This window comes from Neolamprologus multifasciatus, chromosome 20 (assembly GCF_963576455.1).
Source record: "Neolamprologus multifasciatus chromosome 20, fNeoMul1.2, whole genome shotgun sequence".
Taxonomy (NCBI): domain Eukaryota; kingdom Metazoa; phylum Chordata; class Actinopteri; order Cichliformes; family Cichlidae; genus Neolamprologus; species Neolamprologus multifasciatus.
Genome location: NC_140458.1, coordinates 34,127,785 through 34,150,611, shown reverse-complemented (window position 1 = coordinate 34,150,611; position 22,827 = coordinate 34,127,785). Strand labels below are relative to the sequence as shown.

General features: G+C 44.8%; 2 protein-coding genes across 3 annotated transcripts in view; one reads left to right on the top strand and one right to left on the bottom strand.

The window, feature by feature from the left end:
- The window catches only part of LOC146495417 (low-density lipoprotein receptor-related protein 1-like), an 85,906-nt gene that overhangs the window by 42,475 nt on the left and 20,604 nt on the right, over positions 1–22,827 (top strand). For both annotated transcript variants that reach the window (XM_085144678.1, XM_085144677.1), the window contains exons 12-48: positions 49–229; positions 517–739; positions 824–1,013; positions 1,091–1,213; positions 1,492–1,632; positions 1,908–2,033; positions 2,438–2,554; positions 2,640–2,720; positions 2,806–2,973; positions 4,003–4,185; positions 4,819–5,016; positions 5,145–5,390; positions 5,644–5,841; positions 6,874–7,078; positions 7,220–7,384; positions 7,580–7,824; positions 9,323–9,454; positions 11,128–11,355; positions 11,562–11,736; positions 11,954–12,048; positions 12,174–12,323; positions 12,423–12,563; positions 12,672–12,800; positions 12,889–13,020; positions 13,099–13,233; positions 13,315–13,444; positions 13,567–13,693; positions 14,477–14,628; positions 14,715–14,839; positions 14,947–15,318; positions 19,886–20,075; positions 20,248–20,452; positions 20,535–20,727; positions 21,768–21,893; positions 21,985–22,113; positions 22,232–22,351; positions 22,566–22,679. In XM_085144678.1, coding sequence (XP_085000804.1) covers positions 49–229; positions 517–739; positions 824–1,013; positions 1,091–1,213; positions 1,492–1,632; positions 1,908–2,033; positions 2,438–2,554; positions 2,640–2,720; positions 2,806–2,973; positions 4,003–4,185; positions 4,819–5,016; positions 5,145–5,390; positions 5,644–5,841; positions 6,874–7,078; positions 7,220–7,384; positions 7,580–7,824; positions 9,323–9,454; positions 11,128–11,355; positions 11,562–11,736; positions 11,954–12,048; positions 12,174–12,323; positions 12,423–12,563; positions 12,672–12,800; positions 12,889–13,020; positions 13,099–13,233; positions 13,315–13,444; positions 13,567–13,693; positions 14,477–14,628; positions 14,715–14,839; positions 14,947–15,318; positions 19,886–20,075; positions 20,248–20,452; positions 20,535–20,727; positions 21,768–21,893; positions 21,985–22,113; positions 22,232–22,351; positions 22,566–22,679 — 6,090 coding nt within the window. The remainder of the gene's footprint in view (positions 1–48; positions 230–516; positions 740–823; positions 1,014–1,090; positions 1,214–1,491; positions 1,633–1,907; positions 2,034–2,437; positions 2,555–2,639; positions 2,721–2,805; positions 2,974–4,002; positions 4,186–4,818; positions 5,017–5,144; positions 5,391–5,643; positions 5,842–6,873; positions 7,079–7,219; positions 7,385–7,579; positions 7,825–9,322; positions 9,455–11,127; positions 11,356–11,561; positions 11,737–11,953; positions 12,049–12,173; positions 12,324–12,422; positions 12,564–12,671; positions 12,801–12,888; positions 13,021–13,098; positions 13,234–13,314; positions 13,445–13,566; positions 13,694–14,476; positions 14,629–14,714; positions 14,840–14,946; positions 15,319–19,885; positions 20,076–20,247; positions 20,453–20,534; positions 20,728–21,767; positions 21,894–21,984; positions 22,114–22,231; positions 22,352–22,565; positions 22,680–22,827) is intronic.
- LOC146495418 (galanin receptor type 1) lies at positions 5,855–19,782 on the bottom strand. Its single transcript, XM_085144707.1, has one exon. It carries the CDS (start codon positions 18,103–18,105, stop codon positions 17,068–17,070), a length of 1,038 nt encoding a protein of 345 aa, XP_085000833.1. The 5' UTR covers positions 18,106–19,782; the 3' UTR covers positions 5,855–17,067.

The following is a 22,827-nucleotide window of genomic DNA, read 5'->3' as shown; positions in this document are numbered from 1 at the left end:
TTGGACAGCCAGTAGCTTTTTCACACTGACTACTTCTGCTTATCTCAGGTATCCACACGGTAGAGGGAATAGCAGTAGACTGGATGGGAAATAATCTTTACTGGACAGACGATGGACCAAAGAAGACTATCAGTGTTGCCAGGCTGGAGAAGGCTTCACGAACCCGCAAGATTCTCATTGAGGGCAAGATGAGCCACCCTAGAGCCATTGTTGTGGACCCCCAGCACGGGTGAGACTTGAGGGAGGGGGCTGTTAACTTAATGAATGTTCTTTCCATCAGCATTCAGTTGAGATGAAGTATGTTTTGAGTGCCTTGCAGTTGTGTGGGCTGCTTACACGGCAGGTTTTTGTTTGACTCGCTGCTCACATTTATGTGTAGGAGCTGGCAATACTCCCTCATTTGTTTTGTTGTGGGATGTTGCATCACAGCGTAAAGCTATATTTAAGAGGTTCTGCAGGTCAGATCCAGAAATGTCTCACCTTTCGAATGTGGTAATACCTCGCCTTGTCTCCCAGATGGATGTACTGGACTGACTGGGAGGAGGATCCCACAGAGAGCAACAGAGGCAAGATCAAGAAAGCTTGGATGGATGGTTCGCATCACCAAGTGTTCCTCACTAGCAAAACAGTCCTGTGGCCCAATGGGTTGAGTCTGGACATTCCCCAGGGAATCCTGTACTGGGTGGATGCTTACTACGACCGCATTGAGATGGTTTATCTAAACACCACCGAGCGAAAGGTTGGTGAAACTCTGGGACTGTCGTATTGTGTCTGATTACAATTTTATCCTACTAGAATTTGAGATGCATTCTCGATTTAACAGGTGGTGTATGAGGGGCAGGAGCTTAACCATGCCTTTGGTTTATGCCACTACAAACAATTTCTGTTTTGGAACGAGTACCGCGGTGGCAGCATCTACAAACTGGACCAAGTCACTAAAACAGTCACTCTACTCCGCAATGAGAGGCCGCCCATATTTGAGATCAGAGTGTACGATGCACACCAGCAGCAAGGTGCGTATCCTGCTACTTATTGTTTCCCTTTTCCCATTAAATATAAGATGATGTGACACTGTTTTGACTTCGTGTAGGAACCAACGCGTGTCGAGTTAACAATGGCGGCTGCAGCAGTCTGTGCCTCGCCATTCCTAATGGCAGATCCTGCGCCTGTGCTGATGATCAGATCCTTGATGGCAATAACGTTACTTGCAGAGGTACTTAGCTGTCTTACCAGTAGAAGATGATATTGCCTGGCAGTACAAGAGATGAGTTAAAAACAAAATCCACACTTTGCATTTAATTTGCAAGATATTGTAAATGTTAGTGTTTCCAAACGTGTGCAGAAATTCTGACTAAGCTCCGTCAATATTTTTACAACTTTAAGAGCTGACTAACAAAAGCCGACTTGGTCACTAAAAGCTTTTGTTCACATGCTCGCTCCTTGTCTCAATGGCTCATCTGTTCCTGCTCCTGCCCCTGATCTCCTCTCTAGCCAACCCCGCCTACGTTCCCCCGCCCCAGTGCCAGCCCGGGGAGTTTGCTTGCAAGAACAACCGCTGCATCCAAGAGCGCTGGAAGTGTGACGGGGACAACGATTGTCTGGACAACAGCGATGAAGCCCCTGAGCTCTGCTGTAAGTGTGCCGTGTCATTGTCATGGTTACACAGCAACACGAAGATAAACAAAAGGGTGTTTAAAGGTTTAGCTAACGCAACCCGACAGAGCGCAAACGAAAGTTTCCAACATCTGTCTCTTTCCATGCGGCGTTTACGTGGCTGCTAACTCTGACATCACGAGTCGATACCGAAAAGCAAAGGGTCACATTTGACTCGAACGTTCTTCATTTGCTTCTTTGACAAACTTTGAATCGTTTTCTAAGATTTTGTTCTTTCCTGTTTCTTCCCCCAGACCAGCACACCTGCTCAGCCGAGCGATTTAAGTGCCAAAACAATCGTTGCATCCCCCTGCGATGGCTGTGTGATGGTGACAATGACTGTGGGAACGATGAGGATGAATCCAACACCACCTGCTCTGGTATCTACAAGCTGAGTTGCATCTAGTTCGGAGAGCATACAGAGAGGGAGAAAGAGTAAATTCCAGACCGTACAGCTGTGCTCATATCGGAAAAGAGTAACGCAGTCATCAGAGGATGACTCCGCTTTAAAACAGTTTTAATCGGAGGAAGCATGTAAGAGTAAAGCGATCCAAAGTGATCTGTTCGTTTTCATTTAGTCATGCAGCAGATGCCAGCAACAATCTACAAAGAGTTCAGGAAGATGTATAAATCTTTAGCACCATTAGTTAAAGCTCTCTGAGTGTGTCAGATGGATTGAAAGCGACTGTAAGTACTTTTTGAGGCGATTTCACATGGTTCTGCTCTGTAACAGCGCACGCCCTAAAAAATAAGGAGAGAACAAATGTATAATTTCCCCTTTCAGCTCGCACATGTCCACCCAACCAATACCCCTGTGCCAGTGGGCGCTGCATCCCCATCTCCTGGACATGCGACCTTGATGATGACTGTGGAGATCGCTCAGATGAACCCGATTCCTGTGGTGAGTCTTTATTGCTCTTTCATGTTGAATATCACATTTTTCTCTATAAATATTTTTTAAACACACTCCTCTTTTGCTCCCGCAGCGTATCCAACCTGTTTCCCTCTCACCCAGTTCACCTGCGCCAATGGCCGCTGCATCAATATAAATTGGCGCTGTGACAATGGTGAGTATCATCCCCCACTTCCTCGTCTGTCTCGCTGTACTGTAGAGTCCAATCTAAGTAGTAAATGTAAAAATCTGATGTACAGACAATGACTGCGGAGACAGCAGCGACGAAGCCGGCTGCAGCCACTCTTGTTCCAGCGTCCAGTTCAAATGTAACAGCGGCCGCTGCATCCCAGAATACTGGACCTGCGACGGCGACAACGACTGCGGAGACTACAGTGACGAGACTCATGCCAACTGTACCAACCAAGGTAATTTAGCTCAAACTGAAATAGCCCTGCTCGAACATGTTTCTGTTATGGCAGCGTCTGCTCTCTTGTCTTGTAGCTGAGTCAGCTTCTCGTTGTCATTTAGCAAAGATGCTATCATTATATTTACAGGTTGCTATTTGCACTCATAAAGGGGTTGTCACGACGTCTTCTCCCTATCCCACTTCCTGTTCTCTACATGCCCCTACATGCTCTCCAGCTTCCTCTGATTCATTTCTGTTGCTATGTTTTGTGGTTAGACAACAAATCTCAAAACGCTTTCATGGTGTCGTGCAACTCGCACAGATGTTTTGACTGTGCTGTAGCGATATGAACATGTTTGGAGTGGGGTGTGCTGCTTTTTCATATGAACGACATCACGTCTCAGTGTTGCACGATTACCTTTAGCCTTGCTCTGCCGAGAAGCTCCTGTGAACTGTGAGTGTCCGATGTTGTGTGTACCGTTTGATCCACGCCGAAATGCTGTTAAGTCCCAGCATGCAAAATCCGGGCCCAGCGTGACCTGCTGGTCTAATGAGCAATCTGTGCTCTGTTGTGTGTGCCCGGCTGCGTGTGTTTGTGAGTTCTCTTGGCTGCCATCTGGAAGTTATTAAGTGAAATAAAATAAAACGGTTTCATCACTTTCCCCTGTTTTATATTGTGGTCCTGTGCCGCGAGGAGTCCGGTTTTCTTTAGCTGTGCCGAACGCTGTCATGAGGAGATGTCACTGTGCCGTTTCTGCAGCGATGCGTTTAATCTCTCTGCTACACCAGTCATGAGCCATGTGTGTTATTGTTATTTGGGTTGGCTCAGAGTCAGGTTGTCACCCAGCATCCCAGGATACCTACACAATAACTAATGACTGTAACGGCCTTTTCTTTCTCATCCCAGTTTTTTTGCTTTTGTTTTTTGGGCATCTGTTTGTGCGGTCTTTGTAGCTGTGAGCTGTGATTTCTGTTTTGTTCCTGTTTGATTGCTTCTCTGCACACACCATCACTTTTGCTGGCTAACTATGACATTTTGTCTCTCTAGCAACCCGACCTCCAGGTGGCTGCCACGGAGACGAGTTCCAGTGTCGCATGGACGGCCTGTGCATTCCCAAGCGTTGGCGTTGCGATGGCGACACAGACTGTATGGACCTGAGCGATGAGAGCAACTGCGAGGGCTTCACTCAGACTTGTGACCCTGCAGTCAAGTTCAGCTGCAGGGACTCTGGTGAGGAATTTGCCAGATGCTAGTTAAGGGTGAACTTTTTGAACAGTATGAATAAAAGATGTAATTGTTTGTTGTGCAAGAAAGCAAACAAATGCTTTATCACAGGAGGAAGAGAAAGTGGAAGATTTACTGACTGTCATGGATAATGTTTGACTGTTGCCACTGGTTTCCAGTTTGTCATCAGGATCACATAAAAACTGGAACTTGGAAATCACAGTTTTTTGTGCTTGTGTCAATATAAATGCTGATGTGACTGCAGTTAACTGTAAACTGTATTTAATAGAGATTGCATCCAGACATATGCATTTTATATTCTTAAAATTTATTATAAACTTAATTTATTAACTGTTTTAAATTTCAAAACTGCTACATAGAAGATTTGTCCTAAATATCTAAAAGACTTCTCTTTACTTTGTGGACAAGTTGCAAGTTAGACCACGATTCGCTGTCAAAGCAGCTGCGATGTCACAAATACAGCTTCCAGATGTTTAGTGTGCTCAAACAAAATGTTTAAAAGAAGATCATCATTCTGTCCACTCAGTGCTGAAGCAGCAGTGACCATAATGTATCTTTGAACGGTGCGCTAACTAAATGACACGAGCTTAAAAATGAGTATTTTGTGGTGTTTTCCAGCTCGCTGCATCAGCAAAGCCTGGGTGTGTGACGGTGACAGTGACTGTGAGGACAACTCGGATGAGGACAACTGCGAGGCATTGGTGTGCAAGTTGTCTCACCACGTGTGCGCTACCAATGACTCCATCTGTCTGCCTCCCGAGAAGCTGTGTGACGGCACAGACGACTGTCCGGATGGTTCCGATGAGAAACTTTGCGGTAAGAACATTCTGGAAAAACTTTGAAGTCAGAAAGCACAACATCTGCTCAATGTTATGTTGTGATTTAACTTTCAAAACACCTTTCTGGATAAACTCCAACCCTTTCATTTTATTTCTTGCCTGCAGACTTGTGTTCGCTGGGCAATGGGGGCTGTAGTCACAACTGCAGCATTATTCCCGGGGAAGGCTTCATGTGTTCTTGTCCGCTGGGCATGGAGCTGGGAGCTGACAACAAGACCTGCCACATCCAGAGCTTTTGCGCCAAACATCTCAAGTGTAGCCAGAAGTGTGAACAGGAGAAATCTAGTGTCAAGTGCTCCTGCTACGAGGGCTGGGAGCTGGAGGCTGACATGGAGAGCTGCAAAAGCACCGGTAAGGCCCCCCCCCAAAAAAACAGGGACTTTTGTCATGCAGAGATTTTTGTCTCACTTTGCTTTACACTATTAGAGGATTTACTCCACTAATAATGTTTCTTCAGAAGGCATTTTGACATATTTATAACTAGAAATGTTATATGGAGCAAACGTGTGAGACGTGACAGGATTTGATCCATGACCAACGTGGGGTTTGCGTGAATTTGGTTTTTCCGTACACTTTGCTGAGTGAGATTTCTTTTCTCCTTCAGATCCCTTCAAGCCTTTCATCATCTTCTCCAATCGCCATGAGATCAGAAGGATTGACCTTCATAAAGGAGAGTTCAGTGTGCTCGTACCGGGCCTTAGAAACACCATTGCTTTAGACTTCCATCTCAACCAGAGCACCCTGTACTGGACGGATGTTGTGGAGGACAAGATCTATCGTGGGAAACTGTCTGATAATGGAGGTGAGTTAGCTTGTTATGTCCTCTTTTTTTTTTTTTTTGCTCTGATTTTGTATCTTATAATCTTTTTGTTAAAGTAAAACAAAACTCTTGCGAGGTGACGATTACATAAGCAAATCGTGATTTTTAACCGAGCATTTCGTGGAAGTTAACTTCCGCTGAACAAATACGCTCTAATTTCTCAGAGCCAATTGTTTTTCAAAGAGGCCGTGGTCAGCAGTGGTGGTCCGTGACCCTGAATAAATCCCGCAGGTCGTGGTCAGCCTTTCGTGCTCCAAAAACCCAGGTCTGCTCGCCAATCAAGTTGTGTTCTCAGCACAGCACTAAGGGGGCACACGGAAGGCTTTGTCTCTTCCTATTTGTCTCAGTACTTGCTGTGCCTGACTGCAGCCAAAACACTGATGTAGCGTAGGAGGCACAACACGCTGCTGTTCCAGTTCCCAGCCCTCCAAGTTTAACATTAAAACAAGGCTCCTGAGCAGGAACATTGTGACCAGCTCATAGATCACCTCCTGCTGCTTGTTAAGTAGGTCATTTCAGCAGCTCCAAAGTAGTGGGCATAAACCGGGTAGTGCCAGCGCCTTAATAAAGGAACCCTGGCCCGCACAAAGACGCATGAAGGCAGATATCGCTCCACTGTTCTTTCAAGCAAACTGCAAAGACATACCCGTCTCGCTCTAATTACTACTGGAAGGCATTTGGGAGAAATGTGTGCTTTAACGCTGAGCCAAAGATTGATCACAAGTTGTGGTTTTGCACTTAGTTTGCACTAAAGCCAAATGTTTGAGGTCTTGTGTGTTTTCTTAGATGTTGGTTTGATTTGTCTTCAGGGGTTTTTGTGATAAATGAACCATCTTGAGATTTTCTCTCTTTTAGTTTAGTAACACAAACCATGCTTTTTTCCCCTCATTCTTAAAACTTTACTAGCATTAAAATTTCACATGCTATAAAATTGTCATGTTTGATGTGTAGCTTTAAAATAAAAAGAAGCATTTTTTTTTAATTTTCCGTGCGGATTTTCTCGTCTCCGGTCAGCCCTGACCAGTTTTGAGGTGGTGATCCAGTATGGGCTGGCTACTCCAGAAGGCCTAGCTGTGGACTGGATAGCAGGAAACATTTACTGGGTGGAGAGCAATCTGGACCAGATTGAGGTGGCCAAACTGGACGGGACCATGAGAACGACCCTGCTAGCCGGCGAAGTGGAGCATCCCCGGGCCATCGCCCTAGATCCTCGAGATGGGTAAGAACCATATATCCAAACATGGATATATATCTGATGGATATATTCATCCTGCTGTTTCTTTCATTAACCAGTTCTCATGCGATGATGCTGCACACATCTGTAAAATCCCTCCTCACATTGATCATTTTCTGTCGCCAGTATCCTGTTTTGGACCGACTGGGATGCAAGTCTGCCCAGAATTGAGGCAGCATCCATGAGCGGTGAAGGTAGACGCACCATCCACAGGGAGACCGGCAGTGGTGGGTGGCCCAACGGACTCACTGTGGACTACATGGAAAGACGCATCGTCTGGATTGATGCCAGGTAGCGTCTGCCACTAGATTCTAAATATACGGCTCAGGTTGCACCGCATCTACCCACTCGCTCAGTTTTCTTCATCTCTGGCTGCTACACCAGTGTTTTGTTCTTTGCTCACAACAAACTACATTTAAAGAGCAAATAAATAACCTGATATGTCTCTGCTCTTACATACTACACATCTCTCTGTTGTTTCTCAAGGTCGGATGCTATCTACTCAGCGATGTACGACGGCTCGGGGCTGATTGAAGTGTTGCGGGGTCATGAGTATTTGTCCCACCCCTTTGCTGTCACTATGTACGGAGGCGAGGTCTACTGGACTGACTGGAGGACTAACACTCTGGCCAAAGCCAATAAATGGACAGGACACAACGTTACTGTGGTGCAGCGCACCAACACGCAGCCCTTTGACTTGCAGGTCTATCACCCATCCAGGCAACCCCAGGGTACGTAGCATACCAGACAAAGACGCACAGACATTCGCAGAGAAACACATGCTTGCATAGGGAGAGCGACCGTGTCACACATGTACCCCTGCTTGTCAGCATGGCTGAATGTTTTTGGGCTGTAACTCTAAGGAGAAGGGTGGCGAGCTCACAGTTCATTGCTCACCATGTTATTCATGGCTCCTGTTCCCCCAAGACAGCTGACCTTTTAGACCTGCGAGACTTCTTGTCTCCTCACACTGTGAGCATTTTGGACACCTCCTGCTTTTGCCTTGTTGATCAAAAAGTCACCTCACTGTTTGACATTTCCCACGGCCCGGGTAGGAAATAAAATCCTCCCCCTGCAACTTAAATGTCATATGTTGATCTGATCTCACAGACACACGATTGACAAGATTACAAAAGGGTCGTCGGATTTATTTTTGAGCGTTTTGCCAGGTCGCACTGTCACCTTGTTTAGTAGCCAGTGGTTAGGGGATCCCAAGGGTATGTGGGCAGTGGAGAGGCACTGGGTGTGTAAATGGTGACGGGGAAAGAGGGATCTCACAAAACTGTTGATTGACAGTTGCAACCAATAACGATGACAGTGACGAAGCAGCAAGCTGGGTGACAGATCTGGGAGACAAAGTAAATGGAAATGGGGCCACCTTTACCCTTTCACACACATTTATTCTCCGCTCTCGGCCCTTGGAGGGTTGGGGGTATTTCTATTGTCTTAAACTATGTCTGTTTCGGCTGTCCTAAATAATAGCCAGTGTAAAATAACTGATGATATTGTGTCATACCACTGGTCACAGTTTGAAATTTGCAATAGTTTTATGACGAATGATAGCCTGAGCCCAGAATTGACCATCTCACACTATGACTGTTGCTGCTACCTATGTGAATGAAATGACTGCAGCCAATCTGACCATATCTATGGTGCTATTGTGGGGGGAAAAAAGCTCAACTAAAATAAACATGGAAAACAAAATATTTGGAATTCCAACGCAGAAGAATGTGTAGCTGAGTTGTAGCAGAAGAAGCCTTGTTTGTACAATGAGTTCTCCAGCTGTTATCATAATCCCGTCAAGAGGAAGTAAACAGTGGAGGAGCTGCAGCTGTGCAACCCACGATCTCACTCTTACACTGCACAGTCTCCGTGCATCTAACTTCAAGTCCTGCACAAGTCGAATGATGCACATTGTAATGAATTTGTTATAGTCACACAGTCTGTGGTCTCCTTAAGGCACAAATCGTTTTTTTCCCACTTAATTGCCTTAAAGGCCAATAAAAAAGGAGAAAAAGGTTAATTTAATTCCTCTGACACAAGCAGGCTCCAGCATGTCTCAGAGTAATACCACAGTGCAGAGTTATTAGTATTATATTCACTGAAATCTTCAAAGCTCACTGAGCCTCCTCTTCCTGTGTTTCTCACAAAACACGTCTCATCTGCATTTTTGTCTCTGTTGCTTTCTTGAAACATCCTAATTAATGTTTTTCCTTTCCTTCCTTTCAGCCCCCAACCCGTGTGCCCCCGCTGACGGTAAACCCCTTTGCTCCCACTTGTGTCTCATCAACTTTAACCAGACCTTCTCCTGCGCCTGTCCTCACCTCATGAAGCTGCAGCCCGACAAGTACACCTGCAAAGGTAAGGATAGACCCGTTGTTTCATCACACACATTCTTTTTTCCCCTTACCTCTTCAAATCCGCTGTGATGGAGGATATACCGACAGCGCTGTCACATATAATCCATTTCATCAAGGAGGAAGAGAGGGGCTTTGTGTTTGCTGGAATCTTTTCATGCAATTGTTTTGACTGCTACGGTGAGCCGTGTTGCTGAACAGGATATCTTTTCTGATGGAAGATCTGATTACGTCGCCTCCGTTTGCTCCATATTCCCTTCTTAGCTTTCAGTTCCGTGTAATTTCATATAAAATCCTGTCACTGAAGATGAAGGGAAGTCTTCATTCGCTGCAGTTTGATTGCACGAGTGGGTTTCATGAAGGGTAGCTGTGGGGAATTTTTGTACATGTGTGCAGACGCTTTCTTTTTCATCACCTCATATTTTAGCATTTCTGCAAAAATGATCCAAACATGAAACATTTAGATGAAAAATAATTGGATTCACATTAAAACGAGAACTTTAATTAAGCACTTATATTTCACTCTGAACCAAATAAAATAAGTTTGGACCAAACTTTCTAATTCAGCGCTTAAAATCATTTGTTGTTTATGCTGATTATGCAAATTTTCAGTTTAGCAGGTGATATTTTATCTCTCTTAAGTATAAGAAGTAAAAACCTAATTCCTTATTTAGAATGTATGTAGCTGAAAAAGGGGTGTTTTTGCCTATTATGAAATTTCACTGGAACGGTTCGCAGCTGAGTGTGAAGCAGCGGGAATGAGGATCAGCACCTCCAAATCTGAGGCCATGGTTCTCAGCAGGAAAAGGGTGGAGTTCCCACTCCGGGTCGGGGATGAGTTCCTGCCCCAAGTGGAGGAGTTCAAGTATCTCGGGGTCTTGTTCGCGAGTGATGGGAGAAGGGAGCCGGAGATCGACAGACGTATTGGGGCTGCAGCTGCAGTAATGCGGACGCTGCATCGGTCCGTCGTGGTGAAGAGGGAGCTGAGTGTAAAAGCGAAGCTCTTAATTTACCGGTCGATCTACGTCCCTACCCTCACCTATGGCCACGAGCTGTGGGGAGTGACCGAAAGAACGAGATCGCGGATACAAGCGGCGGAAATGAGCTTCCTCTGAAGGGTGGCTGGCCTCTCCCTTAGAGATAGGGTGAGAAGTTCGGCCATCCGGGAGGGGCTCAGAGTAGAGCCGCTGCTGCTCCACATCAAAAGGAGCCAGCTGAGGTGGTTCGGGCATCTGACAAGGATGCCTCCTGGGCGCCTCCTGGGTGAGGTGTTCCGGGCATGTCCCACCGGGAGGAGGCCCCGGGGCAGACCCAGGACACGCTGGAGAGATTATATCTCTTGGCTGGCCTGGGATTGCCTTGGTGTTTCCCCGAATAAGCTGGAGGAAGTGGCTGGGGAGAGGGAGGTCTGGGCCTCTCTGCTTAGGCTGCTGCCCCCGCGACCCGGCCTCGGATAAAGCGGATGAAGATGGATGGATGAAATTTCAACTTCAAGTCATTCTAAATCTTTCCTGATGTCTTTATTTCCAACATTGGAAAAACTAACATGTCTAATTTTACATGTTAAAAAAACAGCCTGAAATATGCATTTTATTCCTCTTTCTAGTTTTGTATTCCTGCTAGAATAACGTGCTTTAGTAGATCTCATCTCATCCAGTGTTTGCTTCTCTTTTCCAGAGTCTCGCAAGTTCCTTCTTTACGCTCGTCAGATCGAGATCCGAGGTGTTGACATTGACAACCCCTACTACAACTACATAATCTCCTTCACCGTGCCGGATGTAGACAACGCGACGGTGGTGGATTATGATGCTGTGGAGCATCGGATCTACTGGTCAGATGTGCGAACACAGACCATCAAGAGAGCTTTCATCAATGGCACAGGGGTGGAGACTGTGGTCTCTGCTGGTAAGAACAGTCTCAGGAATATAAGTCAATCTGTGATTTATTTACTTCTTTGTTTTTCTTCGTTTTTTTAAAATAAGGCTCATAATTTAATATTCGCTGTAAAGTATAATAAGAGGGTTTGGGAAGATAAATAAAAACAGTTTTTGTTAGCACGCTGCATGTTCTAAAAATCTGCAAAGCTTCATTTTGCTTCTGAAATTTGGCAGACCTTCCTAATGCCCATGGCCTGGCAGTAGACTGGGTGTCCAGGAACCTCTTCTGGACCAGCTACGACGCCAATAAGAAGCAGATCAACGTGGCCAGACTGGATGGATCTTTCAAGAATGCCGTCATCCAGGGACTGGACAAGCCCCACTGTCTAGTGGTCCACCCTCTGCTTGGGTGAGTGTTCTTAATATGTCTGCATTCAGTTTAATATGTCAGTTATTTCTCCTAATATTAATATTACTCACAAGGTTTTTCTTTTGTTGTTTACTTCTTAGTTATTTTTTTATTCCCTTCAAGTTTAGTCTTAATCTTTGATCTACTTTATCCTTCTTTAGTACTCTACTCTTCTTGCCTCTCTCCATATTTCATAATATTCACACTCCCATCACAGGAAGCTTTACTGGACTGACGGTGACAGTATAAGCATGGCTAACATGGATGGCAGCAACCGCACCACACTTTTCACCAACCAGAAAGGACCAGTAGGTGAGCAGATGTACCGCTATCAGTAAATAATACAGATTCTCTACAGAGTAAAAGCCCAGAACAAACATATTAGTGTAGCACATCTACTATACATAAATAACAGCATGATTTTTATTTGCTTTCAGGCCTCTCTATTGACTATGAAAAGGAGCAGCTGTACTGGATCAGCTCAGGAAACAGCACCATTAACCGCTGTCAGCTGGACGGCTCTAAACTCGAGATCCTTGAAGGTGTTAAAGGCAAATTGACCAAAGCGACTGCGCTGGCTATTATGGGTAAGAAGAAAAGTGTAATGCTTTAAGTTTATCCTCCTTGTCCTCTGTATATTTATCATTTTTCTGTTGGCTTATATTCTGGTTATATCGATTATGTAGGAGACAAGCTGTGGTGGGCCGATCAGGGAACTGACCAGATAGGAACATGTGACAAGAAGGATGGAGGAAACTGGAAAGTTTTGCGAAACAACACCTCCCCAATGATGCACATGAGGATCTATGATGAGGATGTGCAGAAAGGTAACAGAAAAAGAGTTGCATGTTCTGAATGGATGTAAAGTCTCCTGCATTTAATGCAAATACTAGTAAAGAAAATGTTTGTCTTTGTTCCTCTGATCTTTTCTTTAGCCGGTGTCAACCTGTGCAGTAACAACAATGGTGACTGCTCACAGCTGTGTTTGCCCACCTCTCCGACAACCAGGGCCTGCATGTGCACTGCCGGATACAGCCTCAAGACGGGCCAGCAGTCCTGTGAAGGTAAGACACGGCTACAGTAACCAGAGTAGGAAAACTGGGAGAAGTGCGTCGTGAGGCGAGAAATCAATAACCTAATCTCTCTGAGCAGGCATGGGCTCTTTCCTGCTTTATTCTGTTCATGAGGGAATCAGAGGAATTCCTCTCGACCCAGCGGACAAATCGGATGCCTTGGTGCCGGTTTCTGGAACCTCTCTGGCTGTTGGCATCGACTTCCACGCTGGTGAGTGACTCCGAGGGACGTCGAATAGATAACCCAGCTTGAGTGATATTTTTAAACCCGTTTTTGTGTGGTCTTCAGAGAATGACACAATCTACTGGGTGGACATGGGTCTGAGTACCATCAGCAGAGCCAAGAGGGATCAGACGTGGAGGGAAGATGTGGTAACCAACGGTATTGGCAGGGTGGAGGGCATCACTGTTGACTGGATAGCAGGTGTGGTCATGCAAAATGACAATCACAATGAAACTGCTTGATAAAAGATGCAGACTGACTGATGGACGTGTTCTTTTACAGGAAATATTTACTGGACCGACCAGGGATTTGATGTGATCGAGGTGGCCAGACTGAACGGCTCCTTCCGCTATGTTGTCATTTCCCAGGGCCTGGACAAACCCAGAGCCATAGCTGTCCACCCAGTGAAAGGGTAAGGCTCCTCGCCAGAAGATTCATTTTGCTTTCTGTAATAATGCTGCTTTAAGTTACTTGGCGTGTATTCCCAAGCGTACTTCTTAAATTTCAAATACTCCCCTGCTTGTTTGGCTGCAGGTATTTGTTCTGGACTGAGTGGGGTCAGTATCCTCGTATCGAACGCTCACGACTGGATGGCTCCCAGAGGCTGGTCTTGGTCAATGCGAGCATAAGCTGGCCAAATGGAATCTCCATTGATTATGAGGTGTGAACAACAACTGACCGCACCTAAAATCCTTCGAAACACACTTGGCTTTATTAATAGAGGCTGTTTCCAACATCTAGTGTGCTAATTTATACTGTGATAGATGCTTCCAGAGCCTGGACTGTTGATCAGCTGATCTTTAAATGGATGAACTGTCTTATGCCAAAAAGGTCTTTGTTTATTTTGAATATTAAAGTGGTAAAAATTGAAATACAGTGAGACAACATTCTCATTTGATCATTTCTAATCCAAATCCAAAACATTTTTTAGATTTTGAAAGGACTTGCTCTTGGATTCAATTTTTTAAATAAAGTTTAAAAAGGATCTTGTGGTGGGGCGTGGTCTGCGGCATCCTTAATCACACCCGCCTAGTTAAAAACACGGGGACTCAGAGTTTGTGTGTGTGGTGTGATGTGAAATCAATAAAATGGCTCTAGATTATGATCTTTGGTCCCGCCGTGCCTTATTCACACCACAGATCTTTAAACCTTTTTTATTCTTTGGAGCGTCTTATCCAGTCTGGGAGTTTTATTAAAAGCCTAAAAGCTGTTAGATATTTAAAATTATAATTTAAACATTTCTTAATGTAAATGTAATAATATTTTTAAAATAATGAGAATTTATTTTTAAATCGTACTCACCTAAATTCACTTGATATTCACTAAAAGATTACATTTATCAGCTAACTGGTCTCCCAAATACAGGTTCAATTTAACTCAAATCTTAGGATTTTGGTCTTTCCTGTATAATCCCAGTTCTTGTTTTTTTACTTCCTGTGCTCAGGAGGGTCTGCTTTACTGGTGCGACGCCAGGACAGACAAGATCGAGCGCATCAACCTGGAGACTGGAAAAAACAGAGAGCTGGTTCTGGGCAACAACAACATGGACATGTTTGCTGTATCTGTGTTTGAGGAATACATCTACTGGAGTGACAGGTCAGTCTTTATGTTGTTTTGAACAATACTTTATATTGTAAGAGTTCGTTTACTGACTGTTTTATTCTTGTTCTGGTTGTTTTTAGGACTCATGCTAATGGCTCCATTAAGAGAGGCAGCAAAGACAACGCTACAGATGCTGTGCAGCTCAGGACAGGCATCGGTGTACAGCTCAAAGATATTAAAGTTTTCAATAGAGCCAGACAAACAGGTAAAAACAAACACATATTATCATAAGCTTAAAAAAGTTGCTTTAGCATTTAACCATGTTCATGTTCGTGTAACAGCAATGCTAATAAACTGTGTGACTCTCCACAGGCTCGAACGTCTGCAAAAACAACGGCGGCTGTGAACAGCTGTGCCTTTTCCGTGGGAATGGCGAGCGCACCTGCGCCTGTGCTCACGGCATGCTGGCAGAGGACAACCAAAGTTGCCGTGACTACGACGGCTACCTGCTGTACTCCGAGCGCACCATCCTGAAAAGCATCCACCTGTCCGACGAGACGAACCTCAACGCGCCCATTAAGCCGTTCGAGGATCCCGACCACATGAAGAATGTCATCGCTCTCAGCTTCGACTACCATGGCGGGGGAGGGAGGGGAGCCAACCGCGTCTTCTTCAGCGACATTCACTTTGGTAACATCCAGCAGATCAACGACGACGGCACAGACCGCAAGATCGTGGTGGAAAGTAAGTGCGGGGTCATCAGATGCTTTTCGCTTTTCTGTCAAAGCGTCGGGAAAACCGTACATTTTGCTGCTCTTAAGACTTCCCCGCCTCTGTTGACAAATATTTCTGCTGCGTTGCTCTTTGCTGCCATATTTTTTTTTAAAATTCTCTCCATTAATAATTGAATGTTGTCCCCTCTACGGTGTCAGCAGACATAATTGACTATGTGCACGTTAGCATATGCTACTTCCGGTAAGGAAACTCCTGTGGGGAGCTTTGTTTCCGGTGTCCTATTCGCGCCTGGTTTAGGTCCAAAACAAATTAAGCAAATGAATGAATCAAGCGGCGATTTACATTTCTATAGATGTCTTGGGCATTTACCCAATATATCTGTAAATGATGTTCATCGACTTGTCGATATTTTTGTCGATATTTTTGATATTCTTGTCGAAGCATCCGGGAGGATCCGGTGTAATGAACACGCAGCTGTAACTTCTCAACCAGTAGAGATTGACATCACTTCAGAGCTGCTACTCAGAGAATACACGCTTGCGCCAGTGTTGCCAACTCCTCAGTAAGGAAAATCGCTATTGGCTGTCCTAAAAGTCGCTAGAAGTCGCTAAATGACATCATCACCTAATTTGCATAATTTGTCATGCTAATGTAATTGTAATCTATGTTGTTGGAGAGAGAAATAACATCGTGGAAGAGACATAAAGTGAGTAAAAAACGTCCTAAATGCATTTAGAATTTATTTAGAACTACAAATTAAATTTATTTTAGCAATTATTGTTTTTTTAATGTCACAATTCCAACCCTGCTCCTTAATCCGGGCTTGGACCGGCAAAAGTGACCCGAAATAGGAACTCTGGTGGAGTTACTTTGTGTGTGTGTGTGTGTGTTTATAAGTAGTTTTAAACCTTGTGATCCACAAAACAGCATAAGAGTAAAAGAGTAAAAGAAGATCTGACTGCGTTACAGCACCCGCTGCTTGTTGAGAGTAAAAGCGCTTTCACGTCTTTTTCTAGCGACTTTTTTTTTTAGCAAAAAAGTCGCTAGGGGGTCTGAAAACTCGCTAAATATAGCGACAAAGTCGCTAAGTTGGCAACACTGGCTTGCGCACACCAACACCCTCGCCCTGGTTTTTGCTTGTTTCACCACTGAAGAGCCTTTTAAATCCCGCTCTCTTTAAATAATTCAAGTATGATATTTAAAAGCCCTGGACCAGAGCTGTTCACATCTAACAAGATTCAAAAAATGAATTATTTTGTTAAGTGCAGCAGGAGAACAAAGAAGGTGCACAGGGTTTGTGTTTTTACTCATTTTGCATTGAGAACAAGGGTTTGAAGCAGTTTTAAGAATGACGTCTTACATCGTGTTCTGAATGTAGAACTTATTGAGCTCCAAATAAGCTGCAGCTGAGGTTAGAGGAGTGTATTTTATTAACTTTTGACATGATTACATAATCACATTCTGTCATGTTTTAGAGACGTCTGTTGTCCAAGTTATTGACTTTTAAAAACGCACTGTTAATGAACCCTCCAAGACTAGTCCTGTTTCCATGTGCTAATGGAATAAAGTCAGTCATTGCTGGATGAAAAACGAATGTGGAAAAACATCAAGAAACTGATCACTTTGGCAGTCTGCAGTAAATCTCTTACATCTGGAATTAATTTGATCATATTTAACGTCACTGAGAGTTTCTTATGTAATATTTCAGCCTGTTTGGAGGTATTAACTAGTCTTAACTCCAGATCTCCTTCTCTAAAGTCAGTTTTGGCCTCTCCCTGAGGTACTGTCCTCCTCAAAAGGCCGTACCATGTCTCTGCTCATTGCGTAAGGGCAGCCACTCACACAGTTCCTGCACCGTGCCCAATGCCTTCTTCCAAGCTCTAGTAAGTCTCGCCTAAACTTCTGAGACACAAAGCTGTAGAGCACAGGGTTTACCACACCCACTGAGGTTGCCAGCAGCCTGGCCACGATGGCAAATACTTTGTTGCCAGATAAGTCTTTTAAATGTCCTCCAATTAAGGAAAACATGAGGACATAGGAGGGCAGCCACAGGATGGTGAAGACAGCGACCAATAGGGCTGAAGTGTGCGTGACTTGTCTCTGGTAGCGTTCTAGCTGAGGGGCATTCCCCACCTGGCGTGCATATCGAAGAAAACAATAAATCTTTGCGTACATCAATATAATGATGCCTAGTGGCAGAGCGAAGCCAAACAGGAAAAGGGCGATGGTGTAGACCAGCTGGCTGAAGTCAGACAGGAAGGCGAAGCACTGCACAACACTGGACACGGTGACTGTGCGAAATGCAAACTGTGGTGCTGCCAGAGCTGAGGCGGGGACCCAGAGCAGAGCTACTGTCAGTTTAATGCGCCGGTGCATTCGCAAGCGGAAGGCCCAGGTGGGGTGTACCACCGTAAGGTAGCGAGTCACAGCCAAAGCCGCCATGGTAAATACGGAGGCAACCGAGCAGGTCACGCCCAGGAAACTGATCGCTTTGCACAGGAAGCCGCCGAACGGCCAGAAGCCCAGGGTGATAGCGGAGGTGTGGAAGGGCAGGCAGAGTAACAGCAGCAGGTCAGCAGCGCTCAGGACCAGAAGTAGGATGTCTGTGCTGTGTGGGGGCCGGTTCTGTTTCCTCCTCCTCCGAGTAAGGATGATGATGACCACAGTTTGCCCTATGAGCCCAGTCAACAGGATCAGCCCATCCAAGATGGGGACTAAACATTGAATCAAAACCTCATCTGTTCCATTCATTTTGCCCAGATCGCTTCTGTTCATCTGCCGCCCCAAACTCTCCATGCAGTCCCCGCCGTAAGTCTGCTAAGTAATTAATCTAATATCTTGTTAATGTTAAGCAGCAGAACAGCTTGTTCGTGTAGTCTCTGGGTGTTACAGCTGTTGGCTCCAGTTCACGTCTTTAAAAAAAACTCGACTCCGCCGAGGCAGTTAGTGGTTTCATGATGATAGTAATTAGTTAAGCACATAAGATCACACTGGTCAGCTGGCTTTCTCACCGACTCACAGGAAAAGGGAAACAAACTGTGACTCTTATAGTTTCCGAGCTGCTTGAAGAAATGTAAATCACTCAACGATGGTTGGGTATGGTATTCCTCATTTCTGGGAAAATGGATCAGAAAAATGCACGGTTGTTATCAAGCTTTTCTTTTCCAGAAAACGTGAAAGGATGACCTTAAAGGGCAGTCTTTGCAGAATTGCATTTCCTCAGCTGCATCAGCTCGTCCTTTATAATGTAGTTACTCTGTGGCTGTATTGATTCTTGAAACCAAGCAACAGTGGACGAATCCATCCCAGTAGCTGCTCGTTGGCATTCCTCTCTAAAGCCAGTCAATGCTACTTGACTTAAGTATTCCCCTCAACCGGAGACTCATTGTGAAAGCTCTTCAACCTGTAGACTCCGCCGGAAGAAGAGTTGCTCTGCATCTAATGCGGCGCTGAATCCGTTAAGAAAAAAAAAAGCGTGATGAAAATGAAGGGTAACTAACGCTTAATTCTCAGGCGTCACTCGCCCTGCTTTTGTTCTCCCTCGTGAGTGTTAGAAAGACTCTGTTCTGAGAGGTAATCATCTTCCTGTCAGGTTTTCTCTGTTGTTTGCACAGTCAGGGGGCTGAGCTGAATTACCCAGTGGGAGGGGGGGGGGGCCCTGGTGTTCCTTATTACGTAATCCTGGCTTGAATCAACTTCACTCTTACTTGTTTGTGTGACTGTATTTGGCCCCAAGCTGCTCTTTTGGATTTATTTAAGTCTGCTAACAATGTGTTCAGCCTCAGAATCGTCCTGCATTACTGCTGATTATGCCACTTCGACATTTGTCTATTAAAAGGCAATTAAAGGCTTTCAGCTGAGAGCAGTTATGTAGAGTATCCCTTTTTTTATTGTCGGCTGTAAGAGGTCATAAATGTGGTTGCTAATGTAACTAAGCAGAGATGAATGCACACCGTGGAGCCTGCGAGGCTGCAGCACGGTATTCTTTTCCATGATGATGTGTGTCGCGTGGGTGCAGAGAGGGGGGAAAAATCGATGCAGGGGGAAGCTGCTTTGTCTTTACCCTGGCCTTTATCCCTAAAGTGACTCAATCTGTCCCAGTTGCAATTTTCTTCCCAGAACAAGAGTTCAGAGCTTGAACGAGAGTATCCACATGAAGCTGTGTTTGTATGTGCAGGCGGCTCGCCATAAAATGACACGATGACACAGACTCTTTAAAGTCTGTCCAAGAACAACAGCTGTGACGCACACTCGGTTCTGTATGGCATCACTTCCATTTTACTGTTTCCTGTTTCGCTGGCCGCTGCTTCCCCTCTATCTCAATCTGCGTCCGTGTTTCACAGTTTATTAGATAATGCATGTGCACGGGGAAACCTTAAAAGCTCCACTTCCTCTTTAGTCTCATAGGTGCTCCGTGGTAACACCCTGACAGTGATTTATGATGTGTTGAATTCTCTGTAAAACTCCCACTGATGCCTCTAAGAGGTGATATTTTTTTAGTGTAATCTAAAGCCTTTTACTTAAAGTGTTGGCCCGAAAAAATCTGAAAAATCATATATTATGTTCCCCATCACAGATGTTGGGTCAGTTGAGGGCCTGGCGTACCATCGTGGCTGGGACACACTCTACTGGACCAGTTATACGACGTCCACCATCACTCGCCACACCGTGGACCAGAGCCGTTCTGTGGCCTACAACCGCAACACCGTAGTCACCATGTCTGGGGAAGACCACCCTCGAGCCTTTGTGTTGGACGAGTGTCAAGAGTGAGTCGTTAATATTGAAATGTGCTGCTCTGCACTAAATCAGGGCCCAGATCCAATACAATTATTCTTTTCCTCTTAAGCACTGGATTTATTTTTGGCTCAGTCAAGTGTAACTTTCTTTCGGGAGCTCTCACTGCTCTTAACTCTTGTTTCCTGTTTGTTCCCACTGTAGTCTCATGTTCTGGACGAACTGGAACGAGCTGTCTCCGAGCATTATGAGGGCCTCTTTGAACGGAGCCAACGTGATCGTGATCATCGGCAGCGACATTAAAACTCCCAACGGCCTGGCCATAGATCACCGCGCCGAGAAGCTCTACTTCTCTGACGCCACGCTGGACAAGATCGAACGCTGTGAATACGATGGAAGCAACCGTTACGTAAGGCGGCGCTTTCCTTTTTGTTTGTTTGTTGTTGCGCCTCGTGTTTGTGGAATTACACCTGCTGATTTTTATGCCTCAGGTGCTGCTGAAAAACGAGCCGGTCCATCCGTTCGGTCTCGCTGTGTACGGAGATTACATCTTCTGGACTGACTGGGTGAGGAGGGCTGTGCTCAGAGCCGACAAGTACACGGGAGGAGACATGAAAGTGCTGCGTGCTGACATCCCTCAGCAACCAATGGGCATCGTAGCTGTAGCTAATGACACCAACAGCTGTGAGTATCACCGGTGCTGCGATTTGGCCCCTAACCCGGCATTGCCATCAGGTCAACATTTTAATTTGCCCAGTAATTTGATTTATGTTTATATAACTGCAAAACGAATGAAATTCAGCTGTAGTTTGTTTAGTGTATGACTGTGGCAGGTGTCATGTTTACTGTCTGCATTACACCTGCATGTGCACACGTTGCCAGGCTGCTAACACTTAGCTGTAAGTGGAGGTATACAGAGCTATAATAAAAACCCAACTTCCACAGGCTTTTAAATATTGCCAAGCCAGAGAGTTCATGCAAATGTTCATAACTAGGGATGCAGCGATACCAATTTTTCCAAAACCGATACGATACGATACTTGGATCTGAGTACTTGCCGATACCGAGTACAAAAAAACGATACTTCTTCCACACACACACACACACACACACACACACACACACACACACACACACACACAAATACAATGAACTGGAAGACAGGTTTTATTATATTCCCTGTCGATAAAAAATAAAATCTTAATAAAAATGACCACAAAAAAATTTCAAGTGAAAAATCAGCACTTCTGTTAAATTATTGCAGAGTCTCCACATTGTAATTTTACAAAATATCACTGAACTATTGGCACTGTCTCGAGCTTTCAGAATAATAAATAAACACTTCTGTTTGGAATAAAATAAATACAAATTAGGTTTGCGAATAAAATAAACTTTTAAATTATTGCAGAGTGTCCATATTGTAAACAAACAAACAAAATAATTATTATTAAATAAATAATAAATAAAATAATAATTGGCCCCCTAGTGGCCAATCTAAAAAACTACAACAGAAATGACAAGCCACCCTCTGATTAATGAAATAAGTTGGTATCTGTTAACTTTTACGAGTATGAGTACACGCACATTTTACAGTATCGGCCCCGATACCCGATACCAGTATCGGTATCGGTGCATCCCTATTCATAACTGCAAGAAATTTAATGTCAGCCTGCTTGTCAGTCATTCGACGTGCAGTTTAAAGAGCTTCTCAAAAAATTCCTCAGGTGAATTTTCTCCTTGCCGAACAAACAACGGAGGTTGCCAGGACCTGTGTCTGCCTACGTCCGACGGCCGGGTCAACTGCAGCTGCCGCGGAGACCGGCAACTCCTCGAAGACAACACCTGTTCTCGTAAGAAAGAGGAAGAATTAAAGTTCATAACGTCGCCGTCTTCGTCAGAATGGATACATGTTTCTGAATGCAAACGTTTCTCCCTCACCAGCCCTGAACGTATCGTGCGGAAGTGTCGATGGCTTTGAGTGCGGGAATGGTGATTGCATCAACTACAGTCTGACCTGTGACGGCATGGCCCACTGCAAGGACAAGTCTGATGAGAAGCAGTCCTATTGTGGTGAGTTTTTACAGAGAAGTTAGGTGGTGAATTTCATTTAATGAATAATTCGCTGCAAGAGATGTTTTAAAAAAAAAACCTCTGTGCCTGAGCTAAATCAGCTGGTCCTCCTTCACAGCCAATCGACTCTGTAAGAAAGGCTACAGGCGCTGCATGAACGGCCGCTGCATTGGTCACCACTTCTGGTGCGATGGCACAGATGACTGTGGTGATCATTCAGATGAACTGCCCTGCAACAGTAAGTGGTTTGTTTCCAAAGTAGCAGCTGCACAAAGGATAACAGTCTGAACATTCTCATAGTTTGAATAGTGTCGACATTTTTCACGACACCTCTGTTCTGCCTGCATGTTTAAGGAAATTATAAAATGTGCTTAACGGAGAGTTTGCGTGTGGTTTTGAGGATGTGTTTTCTCTCCATTTGTCATTTGTGAAACTGCTGCATGTGCTCGCAGTGACACTTTGCAAAGCCGGAGAGTTCCAGTGCAAAGATGGAAGCTGCATCTCCAACTACAGCCGCTGCGACCAGGTGGTCAACTGCGAGGATGCAAGCGATGAAATGAACTGCCGTATGTAACTGCTGCGATTTTCAACAATATTTCTTCTTCTTTTTCACAAGTGCACTTCTTAATCAGTATATTAATATAGACTTGACACTTCAGTGCAATTCGTGTGAAACGGTCTAAGATTTATTTTGCAGAATTTAAAGGGCAGCTC